Source organism: Protopterus annectens, chromosome 14.part0 (assembly GCF_019279795.1).
Source record: "Protopterus annectens isolate FY-2018-M chromosome 14.part0, PAN1.0, whole genome shotgun sequence".
Lineage (NCBI taxonomy): Eukaryota > Metazoa > Chordata > Ceratodontiformes > Protopteridae > Protopterus > Protopterus annectens.
In genome coordinates, this window is record NC_056748.1 from 247,251,167 (window position 1) to 247,273,847 (window position 22,681).

At 42.2% G+C, this 22,681-nt stretch overlaps 1 protein-coding gene across 1 annotated transcript in view; it reads left to right on the forward strand.

Annotated features, from left to right (window-relative positions):
- The window catches only part of ENO4 (enolase 4), a 1,153,105-nt gene that overhangs the window by 518,490 nt on the left and 611,934 nt on the right, over nucleotides 1–22,681 (forward strand). Inside the window, exons 5-6 of the mRNA XM_044055968.1 lie at nucleotides 16,363–16,532; nucleotides 16,630–16,758. Coding sequence (XP_043911903.1) covers nucleotides 16,363–16,532; nucleotides 16,630–16,758 — 299 coding nt within the window. The remainder of the gene's footprint in view (nucleotides 1–16,362; nucleotides 16,533–16,629; nucleotides 16,759–22,681) is intronic.

The following is a 22,681-nucleotide window of genomic DNA, read 5'->3' on the forward strand; positions in this document are numbered from 1 at the left end:
TTAGTGGTTTAGCCTTGATTACAAAAGTGGTATTGGTATTCATTTCTGAAATGATGATATCTTCACAGCTTCATAAATCAATGCTGGTAATGCACTCTCATACCACAAACACCCCTCATCTTCTGCCTGGAGCAGCCATCTATTTTGCCCTACCCTAATTATGGCTCTGGGTGTGGATATTCGATATTTTCTTCCACTCACTTTCTGTTCATTGCACATGTACCTGAGAAAGCCAACTCCTTAGCAGGCAAGCCCGGTAGATGTCTACTTATGCTTTATGAGAGAACCCTTAGCTAGTCAGTGGCAAGTTATCTTTTCCTCCATTGGGCTGCAATCTTTTGGCCAGCTCCATCAATACCAAGTGCAGTGACCTCTTCTCCCTCATCCCACCTCTGTGTCAGTGGGCCAGGGACAAGCAAATCCAAGAGTAGCCTCTAGGTCTTCTGTATGCTTTTCTTCTGATCGTGTTACTACTGAAGTTTCAGCAGAAAGTGCAGATGAAAAAAGACAATATCATTCTTATCACTTCATTTTTGCCATCACAGGCTGGGGGTTTCCTGCTATGACCTCACTTCTTGGAGAAACCTGTGAGACTGAGACCTACCAACAGCCTTCTATCTCACCTGCCAAGCAAGCCTTAACTAGATCTTCAGGCCCTTTGTTTCACTACATGCTGTCTCTGTTGCCACTGATAGGGGCCCCTATTACTCTGACAGGATGGCCTGTATCATTTTTTCTGCTCAGATGGACCCAGTCTGTGTTGTAAGTGTTAGTAAAACATGTGGATCCCTTTTTGAAGAAAAAGGTTGCTCCCTTTTCAGCTCTGATCCTTTTACTGCTGGACTATCGAGAAAACATATTTGAAACTCGACTAAACTTTTTCTCAGTTAAATTTCACATGGCAGCAGTGCAGCACCATCCAGTTTCCATTTAGAGGACCAGAACTCAAAAATGGCTTTACTGAAAGGGTATAAAACATTCATGAAGGCAGTTTTCCTTCTCTATGAATCAATCTGTCAGCTGTGTCACTTTGGGATATCTGTTTCAGGATGTTAAATTTTGCGTCAGCCTCCATTTGAACCTATACTGAAGGATGACCTCAAATTACTTTACTGAAAAACATTTTCTTATGAAATTACTTCTGCCAGGTACTTCCCTGACCTTCAGACATTCTGTGTTAATTCCCCAAAGAGACATGGAAGAGCTCTCGGATCATGTGGCCCAGGCAGGTATGACCCTAGCCCTCAGTAGCATCCTGCCTTCGCCCAGAATTATACCACAATATAAGGACAACATGATTGACTTCAACAATTGGCTAAGTTTCTGGTGTCATTCAAAGGGAATCCAGTATCTGTCTGTCTGGGACGACATGATTGACAGACCACGATGCTTTGCCAGAGATGGTCTACACCTGTCGCCCCCGGGATTCAGGTTACTGGCTAAGGCTCTTGCCACCCCTATAGTGCCTTTTTTAGGCAAAGTTCAAAGGAGAAAACCACTACCGTAACAGGTAAAAGCATGCAAAATCTGAAGGTAATGCTACTCAATGCTAGAAGTCTAAACCTCAAAATGCACTCTCTCGAGGCACTCCTAAAAATGAAAAACATCGATATCTGTGCAGTAACTGAGACTTGGTTCAAGGTTCCAGAGAGCACCCCTGCAACAAAAGGCTACAACTCTTACCACACTTTTCGGCCACTAAACCAGGTCTGAAACACTAAAGGTGGAGGAGTGTCAATATTCAACAAGGATATTCACACCACTAGGCTAGTTGCCCAACACAATGTGTCTGAAATTCTTCAGGAGCAACTTACACTAGTAAAAGGATCAGAGCTGAAAAGGGAGCCACCTTTCTCTCCAAAAAGGGATCCACATGTTTTACTAACACTTACAACACAGACTGGGTCCATCTGAGCAGAAAAAATGATACAAGCCATCCTGTCAGAGTAATAGGGGCCCCTATCAGTGGGACTGCAATCCAAATTGTAGCTTGCTACAGATCCCCCACCATACCCCAAGATTCTCACTACACCTTTCTAAACATACTGGAAAATATTAAGATAGAACCAAACACCCTAATATTGGGTGATTTTAACTACCCTGCCATTAACTGGAAAAACTACTCATGTACCAACACCTTTGCCCAACGGTTCTTGGGATTCATAAATTCCAACGCCCTGGATCAACTAATCCGTAGTCCCACCAGGGGCTCCAATATCCTAGACCTGGTCATTACCAACATGGGAAATCGATGCTCCACACCTATGGTCACTCCCTCGTTAGTCAGGTCTGACCATAAGCTAATCACCCTTAACATCCACATCCCACCCCCCAGTAAGGAAACCTCCATAAAATACTTCTCCAAAGCCAACTTCATGCTACTCAAGTCAGAAGTGACAAACTTCATGACACCCATGCAGACGGGAACTGAAAGTTCAACTGCTAAATCCTACACTAAGGCACTGTATGAGCACATCCACTCATGCATGAATTGTGCCATCCCAAATAGAACCAAGATGCTCTCATCCAAAAAAAGGAAGCCAATCTGGTGGTCCCCTGCCATAAACAAACTTTACAACAAAAGGAAGAAACTGTTGCAGAAAAGAGGAAAATCCCAGGATGCAAAAAACTCCCTTACCAGCCTCAGTAAGAAACTGAGATCCCTCATAAAATCCTCCAAAGCTAGTTACGAAAATAAAATTGCTAAAGATTCCAAAGAATCAATCAAGATTCAAGAATAGGCATTCTATAACTATGTCAAGAATCTAAATGGCAATGCTCAGATCTGCTCTGAGCTAAAACAGAATGGCATTAAATATACTAATCCCAAGGATATTGCCAATATCCTGGCAGATCGATTCAGTGCCAACTTCACCCCCCTCTCACAACCTAAATGGCCCATCTCAATACCGGACGATTGCCAAATTATGGTAATAATGGCCACACAGGTAAAAAAAACGCACTCTCCAAAGCTAAGAATACAGCATCCATGGGACCAGATGACATCCCGGGCTGTGTACTACATGAACTAAAATATGAACTGGCACCTCACCTAAGTGTCATGTTTAATCATAGCCTCACCTCAGGTTTTGTGCCCACTGAATGGCGCAGAGCTACAGTTATCCCACTCCACAAGGGGGGATCCACCTTGGATCCCGGAAACTACTGTCCCATCAGTCTGACAAGCCTTATCTGCAAGGCCATGGAGCGTATTATCATGGAACTTATAAACAAAGACATTCGCAGCCTTCAAACACTGGACCCCACCCAGTTTGGGTTCGTGAAGTGCCGATCTTGTCTCCTGAACCTGATTGACTTCTTGGAATCAGTCTCCAGAGCCATGAACAAGGGTAAGGTGGTCTACACAGCCTATCTAGACCTTGCCAAGGCGTTTGACACCATCCCCCACTCTGAAATCATAGATAAACTTACTAAGCTGGGCATTAATCCCTACGTCACCCAATGGGTTGCTAACTGGCTTACTGATAGAACCCACACTGTAAAAGTAGCCAATTCGAAATCCAGCTCCAGACAAGTGACAAGTGGAGTACCTCAGGGTTCAGTCCTGAGACCGCTCTTGTTTAGCATCTACTTCTCTGAAGTACAGGCCAACATTATGGGACTCTGGCTAACAAATTTCGCAGATGATTGCAAACTGGGAGCCATTATTGAATCCCCAAATGATGTAGATACTCTACAAAAGAGCCTTACAGATACAGATGCTTGATGCCAGAGCCATGGGCTCAAGCTCAATGCCAAGAAATGTATAGTTTTCTCCTTTGGGAAAAAACATGTATCTGTGAATTACCACATAGGTGGCAGTACACTAAACACCGAAAGTGTGATAAGAGACTTAGGGACACAGATGGACAGTGGTCTCACCTTCGATAACCACATCGCCACAACAGTCAGAAAATCCTTCTATGTGGCACACCTCATCATTAAGGGCTTTTCATCCAGAAAAAAGGAGATCGTTGTCCCACTGTACTCATCCCTCATTAGACCCATTATAGAATACAATGGCCCCGTTTGGTATGTACCTCTCAAGACATCTGCAACAACTGGAAAGGCCGCAGAAATACCTCACTAAAAGAATCACAGGCCTAAAGCAGATGCCCTACGCTGACCGCCTTAAAAAACTCCAGCTATACTCTGTCGCATATTGTCTACTCAGAGGCGATCTCTGCTTAACATACAAGGCCATGTCAAACCCAGAGCTGTTGGACATGCTACACTTAAAGAAATCCCAATTCCTCAGAGCCACACGCTCCAGGGATCTAAACCTTGTCATCACAATAAACAAAACATGCTGGAGGGATAGGTTCCTGACCCAGAGACTCCCCAGACTCTGGAATAGATTGCCCATACATGTCAAGCAGAGTGCCGTTTTGGCCTTCTTCAAAAGGAACCTTGTCAATTGTATGGGAGAAAGGAAATTCACCCCAGGGATCACGTCAGTCGCCCTGCTAGATAGGGGTCCAGGGAAGTAAATAGTGTGGGAAGAAATAGCCAGGGAATTGTTTTGGCTAGGCTTGTATAGGCCCTGGGGCTGATAGCCTAGTACCAACCTATGAACATATATCTTGAGTTCCACAAGGATAGAGTAGTGCTGTACATCAATTCTTTATCTGTGTCAAAGGTGTTGACTAAATTAAACATGAACTAATCCATTACTCTTCTAGACATCTTTCCAAATGATTCTAATCAATGCAAATATCTTTTGCACTGTGTAGGTGGGCACAGACAGTTCCTTCAGTGATCTAAAGGATTTAGAAAAGATCAAACGCTTGCTATTTCCTTTACATTGTTTAAACTGGGTACATATGTCTATAAAGCCAAACTGTCAAGATGACTTTTAGACTGCATATACTTTGTGTATCATAGACAGGGTAGACATTTATTTTATGAACAGAAGACAAATTCAGTTATAGCTGTAGCCACTTCCTTTGCTTACTTTCTTTCATGTCAGTGTACATATTTGCACATCTACAACTTGAGCTTCACTGAGCACCTTTGCAAAGACCTATACAATGGAAACTATCCTGCAGTTATGGGCAGCATTTGGAGCTACAGTAATCTGTGGTATTCTTTCCTAGGCTGCACCTGTTGGATGCTGTAGACTCCATATCAACAGAGGATTAAGAACCAGACCATAACAGATACAAAACGTTATGTACTTACCATGCAGACAGAGCTGCATAGTCATTGTTTATCCTCTTCTAAATTCCTACCCACCATTCCACAACTTGGCAGGGGAGTGCACATATGTAGATGGGTGTAAGTGTATATTCAGGCAGTAAAGTGACTAACTGTCGATTAGCTCCAAGTGGGCTATACTACAACTTGGAGTCAAGGGTGAACAAGGTAATATGGGTGTGAGATGGGAGCTGAAGACTAGAAAAATTGATACTGTTGTGGCAGTCTCAAGGTCCTATCAATAGAGGATGACGTGTGTGTGTGTGTGTGTGTGTGTGTGTGTGTGTGTGTGTGTGTGTGTGTGTGTGTGTGTGTGTGTGTGTGTGTGTCTGTGTGTGTTTACAGAATACATTCATTTGATTGAAAACTCAAAATACTGAAAATGGGAATTTGCCCTTTTACCACTGTTGTGTATTCCCTGAGTTGGTATGTATGACTGGCAGTATGTGTGAGGGTGCAGGAGGAGCTTGCTCCCTGCATTAAAAGGTTTTCAGTATTTTGAATGCTTAATATTTTTAGTTTCAATGTTTTCAGTTTCCGATCCAATGAATGCATTCCATGTATAAACAAACAGAAACCACACCCACAGTGATCCACTGTCTGTGGTCTTTTCTCTCTTCTCTATGGTTTTATAACTGAGAGTTAATATATTTAAGTACATATATATGTATATGTATATATATATATATATATATATATATATATATATATATATATATATATATATACAGCTATATGGGTTTGTATTATATACTCAAGCCAACATTCATTGATTTCACAGACTACTGCATCACAACCACTTAAGTGGCGTTACTTACATCCAATCCATCAAATGGAAGGTAAATCACTGTAAACTGTTTCTCCAGGGTTCAAACCCCCTGTTCCCCATACCACTTCTACTTGGTATGTACTATGAGATCACACTACACGGGGGAAAAGGACTAAATACATATAGTTTAAATAATCTCTCACTATACCCTACCTGTTTATAAGATACCAAAATACATCTTCCATTCTTACACACACTAGCAACCACAGCATCTAGAGCTAATCCCACACTAACACCCACACCTTAGTATACAGCACACCACAAGTTTCCATTCCAAATTAGCTACATACACATATAAATGAAATCTACCATACTCACACTTTCAAGTCACGTTCAACAAGACATGCTACAAATAAATACACTACTACACCTAATCAATAAAGTAAGGCTTGATTAAACCCATTTCACCCTACACACACACACACACACACACACACACACACACACACACACACACACACACACACACACACACGCACACATTTTTGTGTGCATGTGTGTGCATTAACATGACTGTATACATTTTCCTCATGGTGTACATAATAAATTCACAGTGCACCAAAAACAAAACATCATAACTCATGTCAGTGAAATGAGGAAATAAGTACTAATTGGACCCACAAGAGGGTGGCAAGTCCTACTCCCTCCTACAAGCTGTCAAACGGCAAAAGGAAAAACAATTTCCATTTCTGATTTTTAAACCAAAACTCTTCTGTGACATTAAGCCCTACTTTCTCTGAATGGTGATAGTGTTACTGAAAGGTCTTTTTAATATAGAGTGTAGGGTTAGCGTATAGAGGAGGATTACAATTAGGGTTAGCATGCATTACTAAAGTGGGCAGTGAGACTTCGGCTCCAGCTCAGACAACTACTAGATACAAACAAATAAACACACAGCACTAAATCCATCCCCTTACGTAGTCCTAACCCAAACCCTAACTCAAAAACACGCAATCCCACCCCCTAATACATCTCCACTAACCTTTTCTGGTAAAACAGACACTTGGCAACAGTGATATTTGACAATATGAACATTTAGCAAACCTTTCCGACATTTCAATTTTCTAACATATGTGTGCTTAATAAAGGGAACATGTGTGTGTGTGTGTGTGTGTGTGTGTGTGTGTGTATATGTATATATATATATATATATATATATATATATATATATATATATATATATATATATATATATATATTATATTATATTTATTTAACACACCAGCAGACTAGTTTCACTTCTTAACACAGCTTCTTAAGTGCTGAATGAACTTAACTTTTTATTTACTATAAAAAAACATATCCTACTGTCTCATCACCAAGCTTTATCCCATGTCCGAAAACAGTTGCACACCATTCCTCAGTATTAACCACAGGAAAAAAAAAAAACACAAAAAAACATTTTACTATAAATGGCTATTAAGACCATGGTAAAAAAAAGGAGCCCCATGTCATAGTGATCCAAAACTGTTCTTTTTGTTGTCTAATAAATCCTTCAAGAAATTGTCAGCTTTCTCTGCCAGAGAATAGCAGCTCAAAACTATTAACTGTATATACTTCATCTAGGTAGCTAAACAAATGTTTATAAAGTGCACTCTGATTTTTTTGCATCGGCTATCTAAAATATGCAGAAATCCATTCTGTAAAATTCCATGGTGTCTGATGAACATGAAAATTCCCACATATCACAAGATAAATGACTCATGCAGTATCACAAGAAATTTTGTTCTGATATAAAATGTCGCTCAAAAATTCCTAGATAGAAAGCTGTCAGTGTTTAAGATGTAACTGCACCTACAACACCAAAAACAAACAGTCGCATGTTGGGTGCCTAATTTTACTGACAGTGGATTACATGCAACTTTATCAGAGTTAAAATACTATAATAAACTATTACTCCTCCTGTATGAAAATTAGCATCCACTGGGTAAACTTTGTGCCAATACATTATCAGACATTACTATAGACCACTGTTTATGTATAAAGCTAGAAAGCTGTTGTTTGTCAGACTCTCACTGACAGAACCGAATGTAGGGGGATATGCTATCTTCAGAAGGGGACATTACTATCAGTATCCCTCAGATTTCAGTCCTTGGGTCTCTTCTTTTCAGTATTTACTTCTCTGATGACAAGGACAATGTTAATGGCCTGTGACTGACCACATTAATAAATGATCACAAGCTTGGAGCTATCATAAACTTTCCAACTGACTCCAATGATCTCCAGGATAGTCTAACATGTACAAATAAATGCTGCCAGGACCAAGAGACATAATATAGTGACTTTTAGTAAACATGCACATCCATTCACCTCCTACACAGATTGCACCCCTTTGAAAATTGACACTGTTATTATGGGCCTGGCACTGACAATGAATTGTCCTTTGGCACTATGTAACTTTTATCACTAGGAAATCCATTTATCTAGCCAGACTGATTACTAGGAATATATCTTTAGGTCAAGGGAAGTTATTATACCTCTGTATTCCTTCCTCATCAGTCCAATAATAGATTGTAAACATAGCACTCAATTCGAAGGATAGCATTATTTCATTATAAAAATTATGAAGGACAAGTCTTCTGCATACTATACAGGCAACCTTAAATCTCTTTCTCTCGTCTCTGTTTCTTACTGACGTTTGAGGGAAACCTTGCCTGCAAAGTCTTAAAGGATTCAGTCATATGCAACCTCCTCCACATCCACAAAACAATACCTTAAGTACCAACTCAAAGGAACTAAACTTCCACTGCAGCATAAAAAGAACCTGATGAAAAGATAATATTTCTCTCAAAGAATACCTCTTTTAAGGACTAGACTTCCCTTCAATGTAAAGCAAAGTAGCCTCCTGGCCTACTTCACTTGCAGCCTGTGTGAATGGATAGAGCCCCTCAAATCCTCACTGAAAGGGGAAGAAGTTAGGTAGCCTCTACACCAGTCATGCTCATAAACTCAAAAATTTAATAAATCAAAGACTAGAGTGAATAAAGAAAGGACGAGACCAGTCTCACCCAGGACCAGGCTGATAAAGGAAGCCCTGCATGTTCTTACTTGCAAATGATTCACAGATGGGAATACATAATATTTGATGGTTAAAATAGTCTAGAAAGTGATCTAAAAAGTTGAAAATGTAGAGTAAATGGCGGAAATCAGGGCTGCACATTTAAGTACTGGAGACTATTGCAAACTTAAAAAAGGTATACAATTCTCAATCAGAGGTTAAAAAGAAGTTATGTACTCACCATAACGTTCCATCTGAGTAGTTGTACTTCATTTGTCTTCAACCTGTGGGTTACGGATACAAGCCAGCAACTTTTACTAGCATCAGCTCCGAGCTCCAAACTCCTCCCCTTACCCATAATACACCTCCACTACCTTCCATCCCCAGATTGAGTTTGCTGAACTTATACTGAGAACCCGACCTGAAAGATTTACTTGTGACCTACACTGCAGCCCATAGGCTGATCATTCGCCAAGGTCCGGGGGAAGGAGGGAGAGACGGTTGAAGACAAATGAAGTACGACTACTCAAATGGAATGTTATGGTGAGTACATAACTTCTTTATCTGAAATAGTTTACTTAATTTGGTCTTCAACCTGTGGGACAGAGTCCCCAGATACTAAAACTCCTGGGAGGCCCTCATGGAAGGATATTCCGGCGCACCATGGAACTATAGGATGCTCTCCTTCTGGAAGTCAAATCCAATTTGTAATGAGAAATAAACGTATAACATGAGGACCAAGTAGATGCAGAACAAATATGATTCAAAGACACTCTAGACCAAAAAGCTGCAGACGTAGCCATGGACCTAGTGGAATGAGCTTTCACCTGTCCTGGAGGAGACATGCCTCTGTCCTTATAGACCTGCAGGATGCATGAAGAAATCCATCTAGCTATAGTGACCTTGGAGATAGGTTTCCCCAAAAAGGGTTTATAGAAGGATACAAACAATTGATCAAATTTGTGGACTTTTTTTGTCCTGTGTAAATAGAATCATAACTGTCTATGAACATCCAACATGTGGAGTTTGTATTCCATTTTGTTAGTAAAATTAGGAAAAAACACAGGCAAATTGATGGTCTGATTGATATTGGCTGGTGATGCTACTTTATGAAGAAAGGATGGATTGGTTTGAAGGGAAACCCTATCTTTGTAAGAAATCATGTAAGGAATTTTGATGGACAAGGCCTGTAATTCTGAAACCTTTTTTTCAGAGGTAATAGCCACCAGAAAAGCTGTTTTCCAAGATACAATTTTCAGATCTGCAGTTGTGGCAGGCTCGAAAGACGGAGCTACCAAAGCTTAAAGAACCATAGTAAGGTCCCACGGGGGAACAGGATCTTTGACCAGGGGGGGTGTAACAAAAAGGTGCCTTTGATAAAGGCTTTACACAGTCTGGAAGAGGCTAACGAGGCAGAATTCTTGCCCACATGAAAATGAGAAATGGCAGCCAACTGAACTTTGACAGTAGAAGAACTAGCTCCATGTTAAAAAATATCAGCTAAAAAATCAAGAATGGTGGAAATAGGAGCCGTGAAAGGGTCTAAACTCCTTTGAGAAGCCCAGAAAGAAAAATGTTTCCACTTCCTGCGATAAACCTTCCTGGTCGAAGACTTATGAGCAGCTACCAAAATAGATTTAACTGAGGAAAGTCCGGGAGTCCTAGCAATCACGGGAACTGGAGCAGCCAAGCTGTGAGCTTCAGGCTGTCCAGACTCAGATGAGCGACCACCGAAGGGTGTGAAATTAAATCCTGAATGGGATCTAGGATCCAAGGTGGAGCCAGAAGGTGAGACCAAAAGAAGGGAAACCATACCTGGTGAGGCCAGAATGGGGCAATGAGGATCACTTTGCTCCCCAGTCAACGATCTTTCTGTAGAAACCTCAGAATAAGAGGTATTGGTAGGTAAGCATACAGAAGAGTGGGAAGCCAACCATGAACTAGAGAGTCTCTGGGGGACTCCTCCGGCAGGTAGTTCAGAGTGAAAAACTTGCTGCACTTCACATTGGAAGGAGATGCAAAGAGATTGCAGCAAGGCTGACCTCACTCGCTGAAGATCTGTTCCACTACTGACAAATTCAGAGATCATTCGTCAGGCGTCATAATGGTCTGACTTAGCCTGTCCGCTAGGATGTTGGACCGTCCCAGAATGTGCATTTTGATGAGAAAGCAACCAGTGGAGATCGCCCATTCCCATACACTCAAGGTCTCGCAACAAAGGGGGTAATATCTGGTCCTTCCCTGTTTGTTGATATACCAGACCACTGACATGTTGTCTGACTGAAGAGCAATTGTCCCCAGAGGAAGAAAGGCATGAAGGGCCTGCAATGCTAGAAGGATCGCCCTCATCTCTAGGACATTTATATGCAAGCTGGTCTCTATGGGGGACCACAGGCCTTGGACTGCCCTGCCCAAACAATGCCCCCCTCCCACCCAAGTTGGGAGGCATCCGTGGTCACTGTGGTGGGCCGGGGCTGGAGCAATGGGTCGTCCCTCCAAAATGTCCGGAGAGCTAATCCACCATATGAGGGACAACCGACAAACTCAACTGAGTTGAATTGGATATGTCAATGGCAGTTCCAACAGGGACCATTGTACAGCTAGAGTCCACTGTAGAATTCTCATGTGTAACCGAGCACACAGGAGAAGAGTTATGGTTGCCGCGATCAAGCCTAGGGCCCTCAACACCAATTCCACCATTGGAAGATGAGAACGGGAGATCAGGCAGACATGCATCCTCAGGTTTTGAACTCTCTCCGTGGTCAGGAATATTTTGCACTGAAGGGTATCTATCCTGGCACCAATGTAGTCTATCACCTGTACAGGATCTAGGAGAGATTTGGATGTGTTGATTGTGATCCTCAAAAGCAGGGCAAGAGTCAGGAAATAATCCCTGGTTTGGGAAAGTAGATGCCTGGTGGGAGCAGTGAGGAGCCAATCATCCAGGTATGGATAAATCTGAATCCCCTGAAGCCTCAGGTGAGCCACTACCACCGCCATCACTTTAGTAAACACCCTAGGAGCTGTGGTGAGACCAAAGGGTAGGGCTCAAAATTGGTAATGATTGACTCCTAGCCAGAAGCGGAGGAACCTCCTGGAGCTTCTGTGCATTTTTATGTGATAGTAAACATCCTGGAGCTCTAACAAGCACATCCAGTCTCTCTTTCAGGTACGGAATGATAGACTATAGTATGACCATCCACAACTTCTCTTTGGTAACTGACAGGTTCAGGGTAGAGAGGTCCAGAATGGGCCTTAAGTCCCCCATTTTCTTTGGCACCAAAAAGAACCTGGAGTAGAAGCTCAATCCAGACTGATCTGGGGGGACGGTTTCGATGGCTTGTTTTTCTAGCAGCTTGGAAATTTCCTGTGCTGCTGCCTCCCTTTGCATGGGTGGTACATACGGGAGGTGTCTGGAAGATATGGGGGAACCCATGAAGGGGAGAGAGTATCCACTGGATATGATTTGAAGCACCCAGCGGTCCATTGTTATGGACTCCCATGCCACTGGGTGCAAGGACAATCGTCCCCCGACTGCCTCCATAGTAGAGTAGTCAGGCAACCCCTCAGGGTTGCTGTCCGGTTCTGTCTGAGAAAGGTTCTTGAGCCCCGACATTCCACAGACCCCCCCCTCTGCCTCTGGGCTGGTGTCCATTCTGTCCCCCTCTGCCTCTGGGGGAAAAAGAGCCCTGAGTGTCCCGGGAACACTGTGACTTCTGGAACCACATCTTCTTTTGCCCTCTCTGGTTCTGGGAAAAGGACCTTTGTGTGTTAAAGAAGTGGATCCCGATGGCAGACAGTGTCTTCCCGTCCTTCTCACTCTGGACTAATGTCTCCTTGACGGTCTTACCGAAGAGTGTAGAGCCATCATAAGGGGCATTGGCAAATGACGCCTTAAAGTGTTCAGAAAATTAACATAACCTGAGCCAGGCGTTATGCCTCATGGACACACCGGACCCAGCTGCCCTAGCCACTCCTTCCATAGCACGGGAGAGGAGTCGCATGGCCGTGTTAGATACTGCTTTTAAAGTGGCCATCCTCGTGGAGAACGAAGCCTTGTCCTCCTGCGACATGGACTTGGGGGAAGACTCCTCCAGCTCCTTTACTATGTCGTGTTGGAGTCTTTTGACATGGGCCAAGTAGTTCAGCACCCTAATCGAAAAGGTAGCTGAAGCGTACACCCACTTCCCTAGGCAGTCCATTATCCACGACTCTCAGTCAGGAGGGTGGACCGAGAAACTCTCCTGCGCAAGTTCCTTCTTAGTGGCTGCTGCTACCTCCATGGCATCCATGGAGAAGCCCCTTATTCCAAGATAGCCTATCTATGGGGGGGGCTTAGGATTTTGTCAGGTTGCTTTGGGATAGGTTCCATGGTGGCCAGTTCCTTCCATGCCCACAAGGTGACCAGATCCATCAAAGGATCCATGGGAGGGGACACCCAGGAAATAGATGGGCCCATGCCGAAAGCCTCCAGGAAAACAGACTCATCAGAAGAAGGTTTGGGGAGAGACCAACCTCCCCACTGGCGCAGGATCTCCATGATGTCTCTAAAGGAGACATCCTCGGGAGGTGACCTTGGGGAACCCTCTCCATCATCTAAGTCCATGTCCTTGGTGAGGGACCCAGGGGAGTCCAAGTGCCTCCTTTTGCAAGTATGGTTGTGAGGCACATCTCCAGTGGGGCTCTCTGGGGGAGGGGCACTCACAAGCCATTTGTTCCTCGGGGGAAGCATTTGGGGCTCTTCGAGCATGGGCTGTCCCTCTGATAAAATGATGGGGACCATAGACAGAGCTGAGGGGGTGTGGGAGGAGTCCGAGGGGACAGTCAGGGGTCTCAATCTGATGGGGAAAACCCTTTCTACCACGTTGAATGCCAAAGGAGAGCAAACCTCCTGAGAAACCAATAAGGAGGTCAGTCTCCCTGATTCCAATGTGAGAATCGGAGCTGGGCCTGAGGAGAACAGAGCTCTGAGGGAGGGAACCTGACCCAACAAAGTTGAAGCCGATGAAAAAGGTTCCACTCCCTCGGATCTGACACCCAAACTCCAGCTCCGAGAGCAGCTCAGATCCGAGCTGGTCAGATCCGAAATGCTCCAGGCAGCTGTTGGCGTCGAGGAAGCAGGTAGCGTCGGCGCTGACCCCCTGGCCAAAGCCAACCGTGGATCTGAGTGCTCCGAACCCGAAGTTCGGATCGGAGAAGGAGAAATGGGTTGAAAGAAAGGAAGTGAGCTCCCCCCTCCAGGGGGGAGGGGCTGGCAAGACCCCCATCTGGATCTGTGTATGGATAAATCACCTCATCATCTTATCCAGATCCATATCTGACAAGGAGTAGGTGGACTGTGGTGAGGACACAGGCTCCAACCTGGCGGTCGGGGCACCAAGGCCCAAGAGGCTGGACGTGTCTCCTCCAGCTCTGGGGAGAACCTCGGAGATTGGAGCCAAGGGGACTCACTGCTCCATGTCATCTTACTCGGAGAAGCAAGGTCCAGGTACCTCTTCTTCTTTTCCCTCGTCTTCGACTCTCTCTCCCTCTCTCTACCTCTCTTCTGCTCTGCTACCACAGGCTTTGGTACAGGAGTTTGAGTCCCAGCCTGGAAGGGAGGAGAAGCCAGAGGAAGAGAGGAGGGAGAGGCGGCCAAAGTAGCCACTATGTCCAAAGATGGAGACGAAGAAACAGAGTCGGAAGGAGAAAGAAGACTTTTGAGGGCCAGCTTGGCCTTCCAATCCTTTAGGACGTGGGGGTTGAAGCCCACACAAATACTACAGTCCACACTCAGGTGGGCCATGCCCATGGCCACACACTGTGCAGTGCTTGAAAACAAGCTTTTCAGCCATCTTAATACTAGAAAGATAGCCTTAGAAAAATGACAGGCAAGTTCTTTCTAATTGACAAACACACACCCACTCACCAAACTCGTCTACAGAAAACACTGAGGGGAGAGGGGAAGCTACTATGTACACCACAGAACAAACTACTCTAACTTAAAAACACTAACACTTGATGCACCAAGTGAGGGGAGGAGAAAGGGGACCTATACTAACACTAACTGAGAGAAATTTAGAAAAATTATTTACTCACAAAAGGTTTTAAGCCCACTGACTATTTGGAGCTCAGAAGACACAATGCTGAAGCAATTTGCAGCAAACAAGATCTGGAGATGGAAGGCAGTTGAGGTGCATTATGGGTAAGGGGAGGAGTTTGGAGCTCGGAGCTGATGCTAGTAAAAGTTGCCGGCTCGGATCCGATACAGATCCGTAACCCACAGGTTGAAGACCAAATGAAGTAAACTACTTCAGATCAAATAGATTCTCTGTATCCTTGAGTAGAGCAGAGACTGTGTAAACTCTGGTTAAAAAAAAAGTAAAAAAGTAAAAACTACTGCTAAACTGCGGGGTCAAAGAAGCTGCCATTTTGTAAATTCTGTGTGTACCTGAAAGACTATTCACTGCTGTTAAGCAGATGAGCTATTTTGTGGATTCACTGAGTTTTGGAAAATGTTTTCTGCTATGAAACATTACTCAACCTAGTCCCCTTTACAAGCATGGAAAAGAAATGAAATTGTTAAATACTACCTCTGGATTGTATTTTATGGTTGCAGAAAAACTCATGACAAGGTACTTTGTTAACCTTTGCTTTTGAATACTGGAAAGCTGTTGTAAAGAACAAAGTCAGACAAGGATCTGTTCTGTATTCTAGTAAGAAATTACCTCAGGTAAAAAAACTATTTCATTTTTCATTCACATGCTGAAATGAAGCTTGTTCCTTCTATTTGTTTTACAATACCAGTTCGGCTGAATAAATTGTTAAAACTGAATATATGAGTAGCATGTTGCCACCATTTTAGTGGAAGGGAGTAAAAAAGTAAAAGAAAAAAAAGGAGTAAAAGTGTACATTTAGCTCACAGACTTGAGATTACATGTAGAGCATAAGGCTAAGCACATAGCATTCTACATGTAATATTTCTTATATTTGCTTTTGCTTTAGCTCAATTGAGATGGCATGACTTAGAAGTAAGTAACAAAATGAGAACACTAGCAGTTTGTTGTTCTTAATAGTAATTATTGTGTTTTTTTTGTGACAACCCTCTTATAGATAAGGATCGGGTATGTGAATGTTTAAATACAGCAATATGTATTTGCTAAGGTATGCTGTTTACTTCCATAAGAAAATAAATGTACAATATCTGTTGAAGGCCCATTTAAGTAAGCTTTCAAATAAGACATCAGTGCTGAATGTTTTAAAACTTTAATCTGTTTACTTCATTTTTTTGTGATGAAGAAAATAAATATGTTTGCATTTCTTTTATACCCCAAAAATCATATGCTTATTTTTTCTGTAGCTAAGAAAAGTGCTACTTCTGAGAAACCAGTCCCTCCAGCTGAGCCGCCTGAACATATCTACAAGGGTAGCATGGCCATAGGTGCCACTTCATTGGCAGTAGCCAAGGCTGGGGCAAAGCTCAAGAAAATCCCTTTATACATATACATTGCCATGTTAAAATATCAAGAGGTAAAGAGATGACAATAAAAATGTAGATTGTATTTTTGTGCTGTCAATGTTTTTAAAATAACTAAATGCAATACTTTATGTTGGTTTTCTTCAACAGATGCCATTAGAACTGACTATGCCACTTCCAATGGTAACCCTTCTGAGTTGTGGAAAGTCATCACCAGGGAAGTTAAACCTTTTGAAGGAACTGATAGCAATACCAAGTACCCAAATGACTGTAAAACAGGTATTACATCTATTTGCATTTGAATATTATATACGTACATCAGAAGCAGCAGGATTGAGCTGCCTTGTGATTAGGTTTAAGTGTTTTCCTTCTTAATACTGTTGTATTTTAGCAGACCAAAGATTGAAAAAAATAATTGATTTAATCTACAGAACTACAGCCTCTGTTGCCAGTACTTGTTATGCACTGCATGGTTGTAATCAAGCAAACCAAATGCAGTAATGCTGACTCCCTCAAGCTCAGCAGTTGATTTTAAAGTTTGTATGATTTCTTATATTCTTTTGCAACTTCATGCTTCTCATAGATCACAGTTCATAAAGTTTACAAGGCAGAATCAGTCCATGGACCATAATTACCTTTATAATACCCACACTTATCCATATCTAAGAGAGCAGAACAAGTCAGGTTTGGGGTGAATTTACAGGTGCCCATCCATTCATCAAAGTTTTATTAATGAAGTGAGGGTATCACTCTGTTTTGTTTAACAGGGGATTACTTGAGAAATGAAGATGCACTGATTAATGAATCTGTTCATCTACTGTGTCAATGGGAAGTCAAGTCTTCAATCTGAATGCGAAGCCATGTGTTTTGTGGAGTCATAGGAAATCAAGGAAAAATAGGTCCTTAGCACAGAACACTATAAATAAAGCACCTTGCAAGAGTCTATAAGAGACAGAGTATAAGAATAGAGCTTCAAGTCTTTCTTGGTAGCTGAAAATATTTAGTCTGGTGATCTTTGGAGTTAGGAACCTGTGGGGTCTAGCTGCATGATGTATTTGCATGCATGCTAAAATTCACATGCATCTATGCATGTATCCAAACACACATGCATGCTAAAACAGGCATTACATTCTATAACTGGTTTGATCAGGGCTAAGTATAAAGGAATGATAACTTCTTTTAACTTGAAAGACATACCTTTAGTGATTAACTGGACTAGACAGAAGGATTTCCTGGCTATTGTTGCCACATGGTGATCAAACGACAGAGACCTGCCTACAAAGGTGCTTAAATATATAGCCATCATATCAGTCTGGAGTGGTGTGTTGTCTATACTGTAAGCTGCTGTCAAAATTTGTTTAAAAAAGGTGGCATGCTATACTTCACTGCATTTCATTTAAGCCATGTTCTAATACATCAATCTGTATGGTTTATCCCTTCCTTTAGTAACATGGAAATAGATGCTGAACTAATAGCAACACTCATCTTGCAGTCATCTACAAATTTAATTAGCCCTATGTCTGGGTTAGTGGTTTGCAAAGCTGAGCCCTGTGGTATGCCACTAGTCACCATTTTTGCTTTCTGTTATAACACATGCTATTTTAACTACATGGGTTCTATCAGTCAGCCAGTTTGCTATCTACCTTATAACAAAAGGGTCGACATTTAGGCCTTTGAGTTTACTTACAATTAGCATGAGGAATAATGTCAGACCTTGACTGGTTCCAGATATGCTGTATGAACTGCATGGCTGCTATCTGCAGCATCAGTCACTTTTTTAGATATGTTTACTGAACTAAGTAGACTTTATCTCCCCTTGACAACCATATTCCTTTGGGTGTAGAGCAGTAGGATTGTTCATACTGGAGGTTATGAAATCAGAAATAATACACTCCGTGGCATTGCAAATTAGGCTTATTAGGCTGATGGGTCTTTAGTTCGCAAGATCTGAAGCAGGGTTCCTTTTATGAAGTGGCATAACATTAGCTATTTTTCATTACTCAGGAACATACCCTATGGCTGAGCTTAAGTTGAACAGTTTTAGGAGGGATTCAGACAGGGTGTGTTCAGTGCTGTAGGTTAAGCAGTCAGATATATTGTCAGGGCCCATAGATGTGGTATATTTAGCTTTAGGGAGTATAGATAGGACATGTTTCATAATCTGTAAGGCAAGGAAAAGACTTAGTAATTTGTGAAACTTCAATGATTGTTACTAGTGTGAAGTTAGCACTAAATTATTCTGCAAATGTATTGGCAATATATTTATTTATTTAATGTTTGTTTGATTGAGTGACTGACAGATTGCAGCCTGTTAACCAGTTAGGTGGATTAGTCTACTGACCCATTTCAGACATCACCCGGGCTCAGTCTGAACAAAAGAAAAGTAAACAGCAATAAAAAGCTTTCAGTACATATAAGAAAAGCTGGATTAAAATAATACAATATATAACAGTATCAGTATTATATAAATGATTCAATAGTTCCCACTGTTTTTTCGAGTCTATATTATATTGTCAACAGCTCACAATGTCAACTCTGAATTGTTCAACACCAAAATGTCGAACTACAAAAATAGCGAACGGCCATGTAACCGATTTCTTTCCAATGGAAAGAAATCGGTTGGCCAAACACCAACGGCACACATAAACAAATATATTTGCCCCCCACACCCCCCATAACTAAATATTCTAACTCCGAGACTGCACTACATTCAGGGAAACCGATTTCTTTCCATTGGAAAGAAATTGGGTAGTTGGCCATTCGCTATTTTAGTAGTTCGACATTTTGGTGTTGAACAATTCAGAGTCGACATTGTGAGCTGTCGACAATATGATATAGACCTGTTTTTTCAAGATTTCAGTAGTGCAACACTAGCTAATACAACTAGTACAAAGATAGTGAACAATACAATTATATAATTTAATAAAGACTGCATACACTGTATACAATACGTGTACATGCATATCTTTAATGTCAGTGTGAGTAATACCATTATGTATTAATTCAGAGCATGGTGGTGTATTATTTTGTAATCACCTGATATAATAAAAGAAGGATTTATGATTAACCCTGGCTTCAAGTATTAATTTTAATTCCTGTTCTACTTTGAATTACAGACTTTTGCTGATCTTTCTGACAAAGTATTTAATCTGGGTAGATTTTGAGTTACTGTAAACCTTAATTATTTTTTCTTTTACTATAGACCTTAATAATGCTGGTATTCCAATTGGGTGGCTTATTAATATGCTGTCTAGTATATTTGGTTCTGGTTTGGTTTATGCTGTTTGTTAGATGGGAGTAAATTTCATTGGATAAGTAATAGTTAAGGCTACATATGAGCTTGAAATCTTGCAGTTTAATTTTGAGAGCACATATTGTAGTTTTAACAGATTTGCCTTTTTAAAGTCTTTAAATTCAGGTGTGTTTGCTAATGGATTTAAATACCCTGAGAGAAGATTACTGATACGTGGTCAGATTTGACCAGAGATGAAGATACTATAAAAGTGATGCAAGTAAGTGCAATGTTAGAGAGGATAAGTTCCAGGGCTGTGTACTACATGAACTACAATATGAACTGGCACCTCACCTAAGTGCCATGTTTAATCATAGCCTCACCTCAGGTTTCGTGCCCACTGAGTGGCGTATAGCTACAGTTATCCCACTCCATAAGGGGGGATCCACCTTGGATCCCAGAAACTACTATCCCATCAGTCTGACGAGCCTTATCTGCAAGGCCATGGAGCGTATTATCATGGAACTTATAAACAAAGACATTGGCAACCTTCAAACACTGGACCCATGCAGTTTGGGTTCGTGAAGGGCCGATCTTGTCTCCTGACCTGATTGACGACTTCGAATCCGTCTCCAGAGCCATGGACAAGGGTAAGGTTGTCCACACAGCCTATCTAGACCTTAGCAAGGCCTTTGACACCATCCCCCACTACAGAATCATAGATAAACTTACTAAGCTGGGCATTAATCCCTACATCACCCAATGGGTTGCTAACTGGCTTACTGATAGAACCCACAGTGTAAAAGTAGCCGACTCCAAATCCAGCTCCAGACAAGTGACAAATGGAGTACCTCAGGGTTCAGTCCTAGGACCGCTCTTGTTTGGCATCTACTTCTCTGAAGTACAGGCCAACACTAAGGGACTCTGGCTAACAAAGTTTGCAGATGACTGCAAACTGTGGGCCATTATTGAATCCCCAAATGATGTGGATACTCTACAAAAGGGCCTTACAGAAACAGATGCTTGGTGCCAGAGCCATGGGCTCAAGCTCAATGCCAAGAAATGTATAGTTATCCCCTTTGGGAAAAAACATGTACCCGTGAATTACCATATAGGTGACAGTACACTAAACACCGAAAGTGTGATAAGAGACTTAGGGACACAAGCGGACAGTGGTCTCACCTTCGATAACCACATCACCACAACAGTCAGGAAATCCTTCTATGTGGTACACCTCATCACTAAGGGCTTTTCATCCAGAAAAAAGGAGGTAATTGTCCCACTGTACTCATCCCTCATTAGACCTATTATAGAATACAATGCCCAATTTGGTATGTACCTCTCAAGACATCTGCAACAACTGGAAAGGCCACAGAAATACCGCACTAAAAGAATCACAGGCCTAAAGCAGATGCCCTACGCTGACCGCCTTAAAAAACTCCAGCTATACTCTGTCGCATATCATCTACTCAGAGATGATCTCTGCTTAACATACGAGGCCATGTCAAACCCAGAGCTGTTGGACATGCTACATTTAAAGAAATCCCAATCCCTCAGAGCCACACACTCCAGGGATCTAAACCTTGTCATCACAATAAACAAAACATGATGGAAGGATAGGTTCCTGACCCAGAGACTCCCCAGACTCTGGAATAGATTGCCCATACATGTCAAGCAGAGTGCCTCTTTGGCCCTCTTCAAAAGGAACCTTGACGATTAGATGGGAGAAAGGAAATTCACCCCGGGGATCATGTCAGTTGCCCTGCTAGACAGGGGTCTAGGGAAGTAAATGGTGTGGGAAGAAATAGCCAGGGAATTGTTATGGCTAGGCTTGTATAGGTCCTTGGGCTGATAGCCTAGTACCAACCTATGAACCTATGAAGTTCAAGAAGATCTGACTCCTAGTGGGATGGTTCCCTATTTGTTCAAGGAAGTTAGCATTTACTAAGTATAAGAATCTTGGGCACACCCAAACATTATGGTACAGGTCCTTGTTGATCAGTGAATACATGAAGTCACCCATCAGATATATTTTTATTTATGGGTAGTTCAGTAAAAAAGGCCAGATGGCATAATGGTTAAGGTTTTCACCTCCCAAGCACAAGGTTCAATCCTGACCTCCGGCCAATGCCTGTTTGGAGTTTGCATGTTCTTCCTGTGTCTCTGTGGGGGTTCTTCCCACTTCCAAAAACCATGCTGAGTGTTTTCATCTTAAACTCACCAATGAATGGAGCTGTAGGCAGTAACACAGGCTTTACATATAGGGGTGGTAGGTTAGCCTAAAGGTTAGCATAATAGTTAAGGTGTTTACCTTACAGACACAATGTGCAGGGTTTGATTCTCACATGGGGTGATTAGCTAGGCTTAAAATGGCCCACAAGGACAGTCAGCCTAGTAATAATAACCTGTACAGACCAACCGCTTTAGACATTTACTGCAGTGCACAGTATCTTCAAGATAGGAGAAAGTACAGTTGTGTACACTTACCATAAATGTAGATGTTCTAGTGTATTCACTGTTGCAGTCATCACACTTGGGTTATCTGCCTGCAGGTAGCCATCAGTCGGCCTGAACACCAGAGTCTTGGGATTTCTGCATCGGATGCTGTCGCTTCTTCCATGCTGTCAGGTCATCAGGGGTATAAAACAGGTAGCTGACACCATTTCATCAGTTTTTCTTGCCCCAGATGTCAGGAGCCCCCAAATCCCCAAATGGGAAGCTAGTATATGGTGTGGAACACCACCAGTAAAAAGTAAATACCACTGCCATTAAAAAATAGCCATAGAGCGGAGGGGTAGAAAGGATAGAGTAATCCAGGGGGCTGGAGGGAGGGAAGCCAGGACTGCAACAGTGAATACACTCGAACATCTACATTTATGGTAAGTGTACACAACTGTACTATGTTCTTCATGTTTCACTGTTGCAGTCACCACACTTAGGTTGATTCCCAAAGTTGAAGAAGGGTGGAGG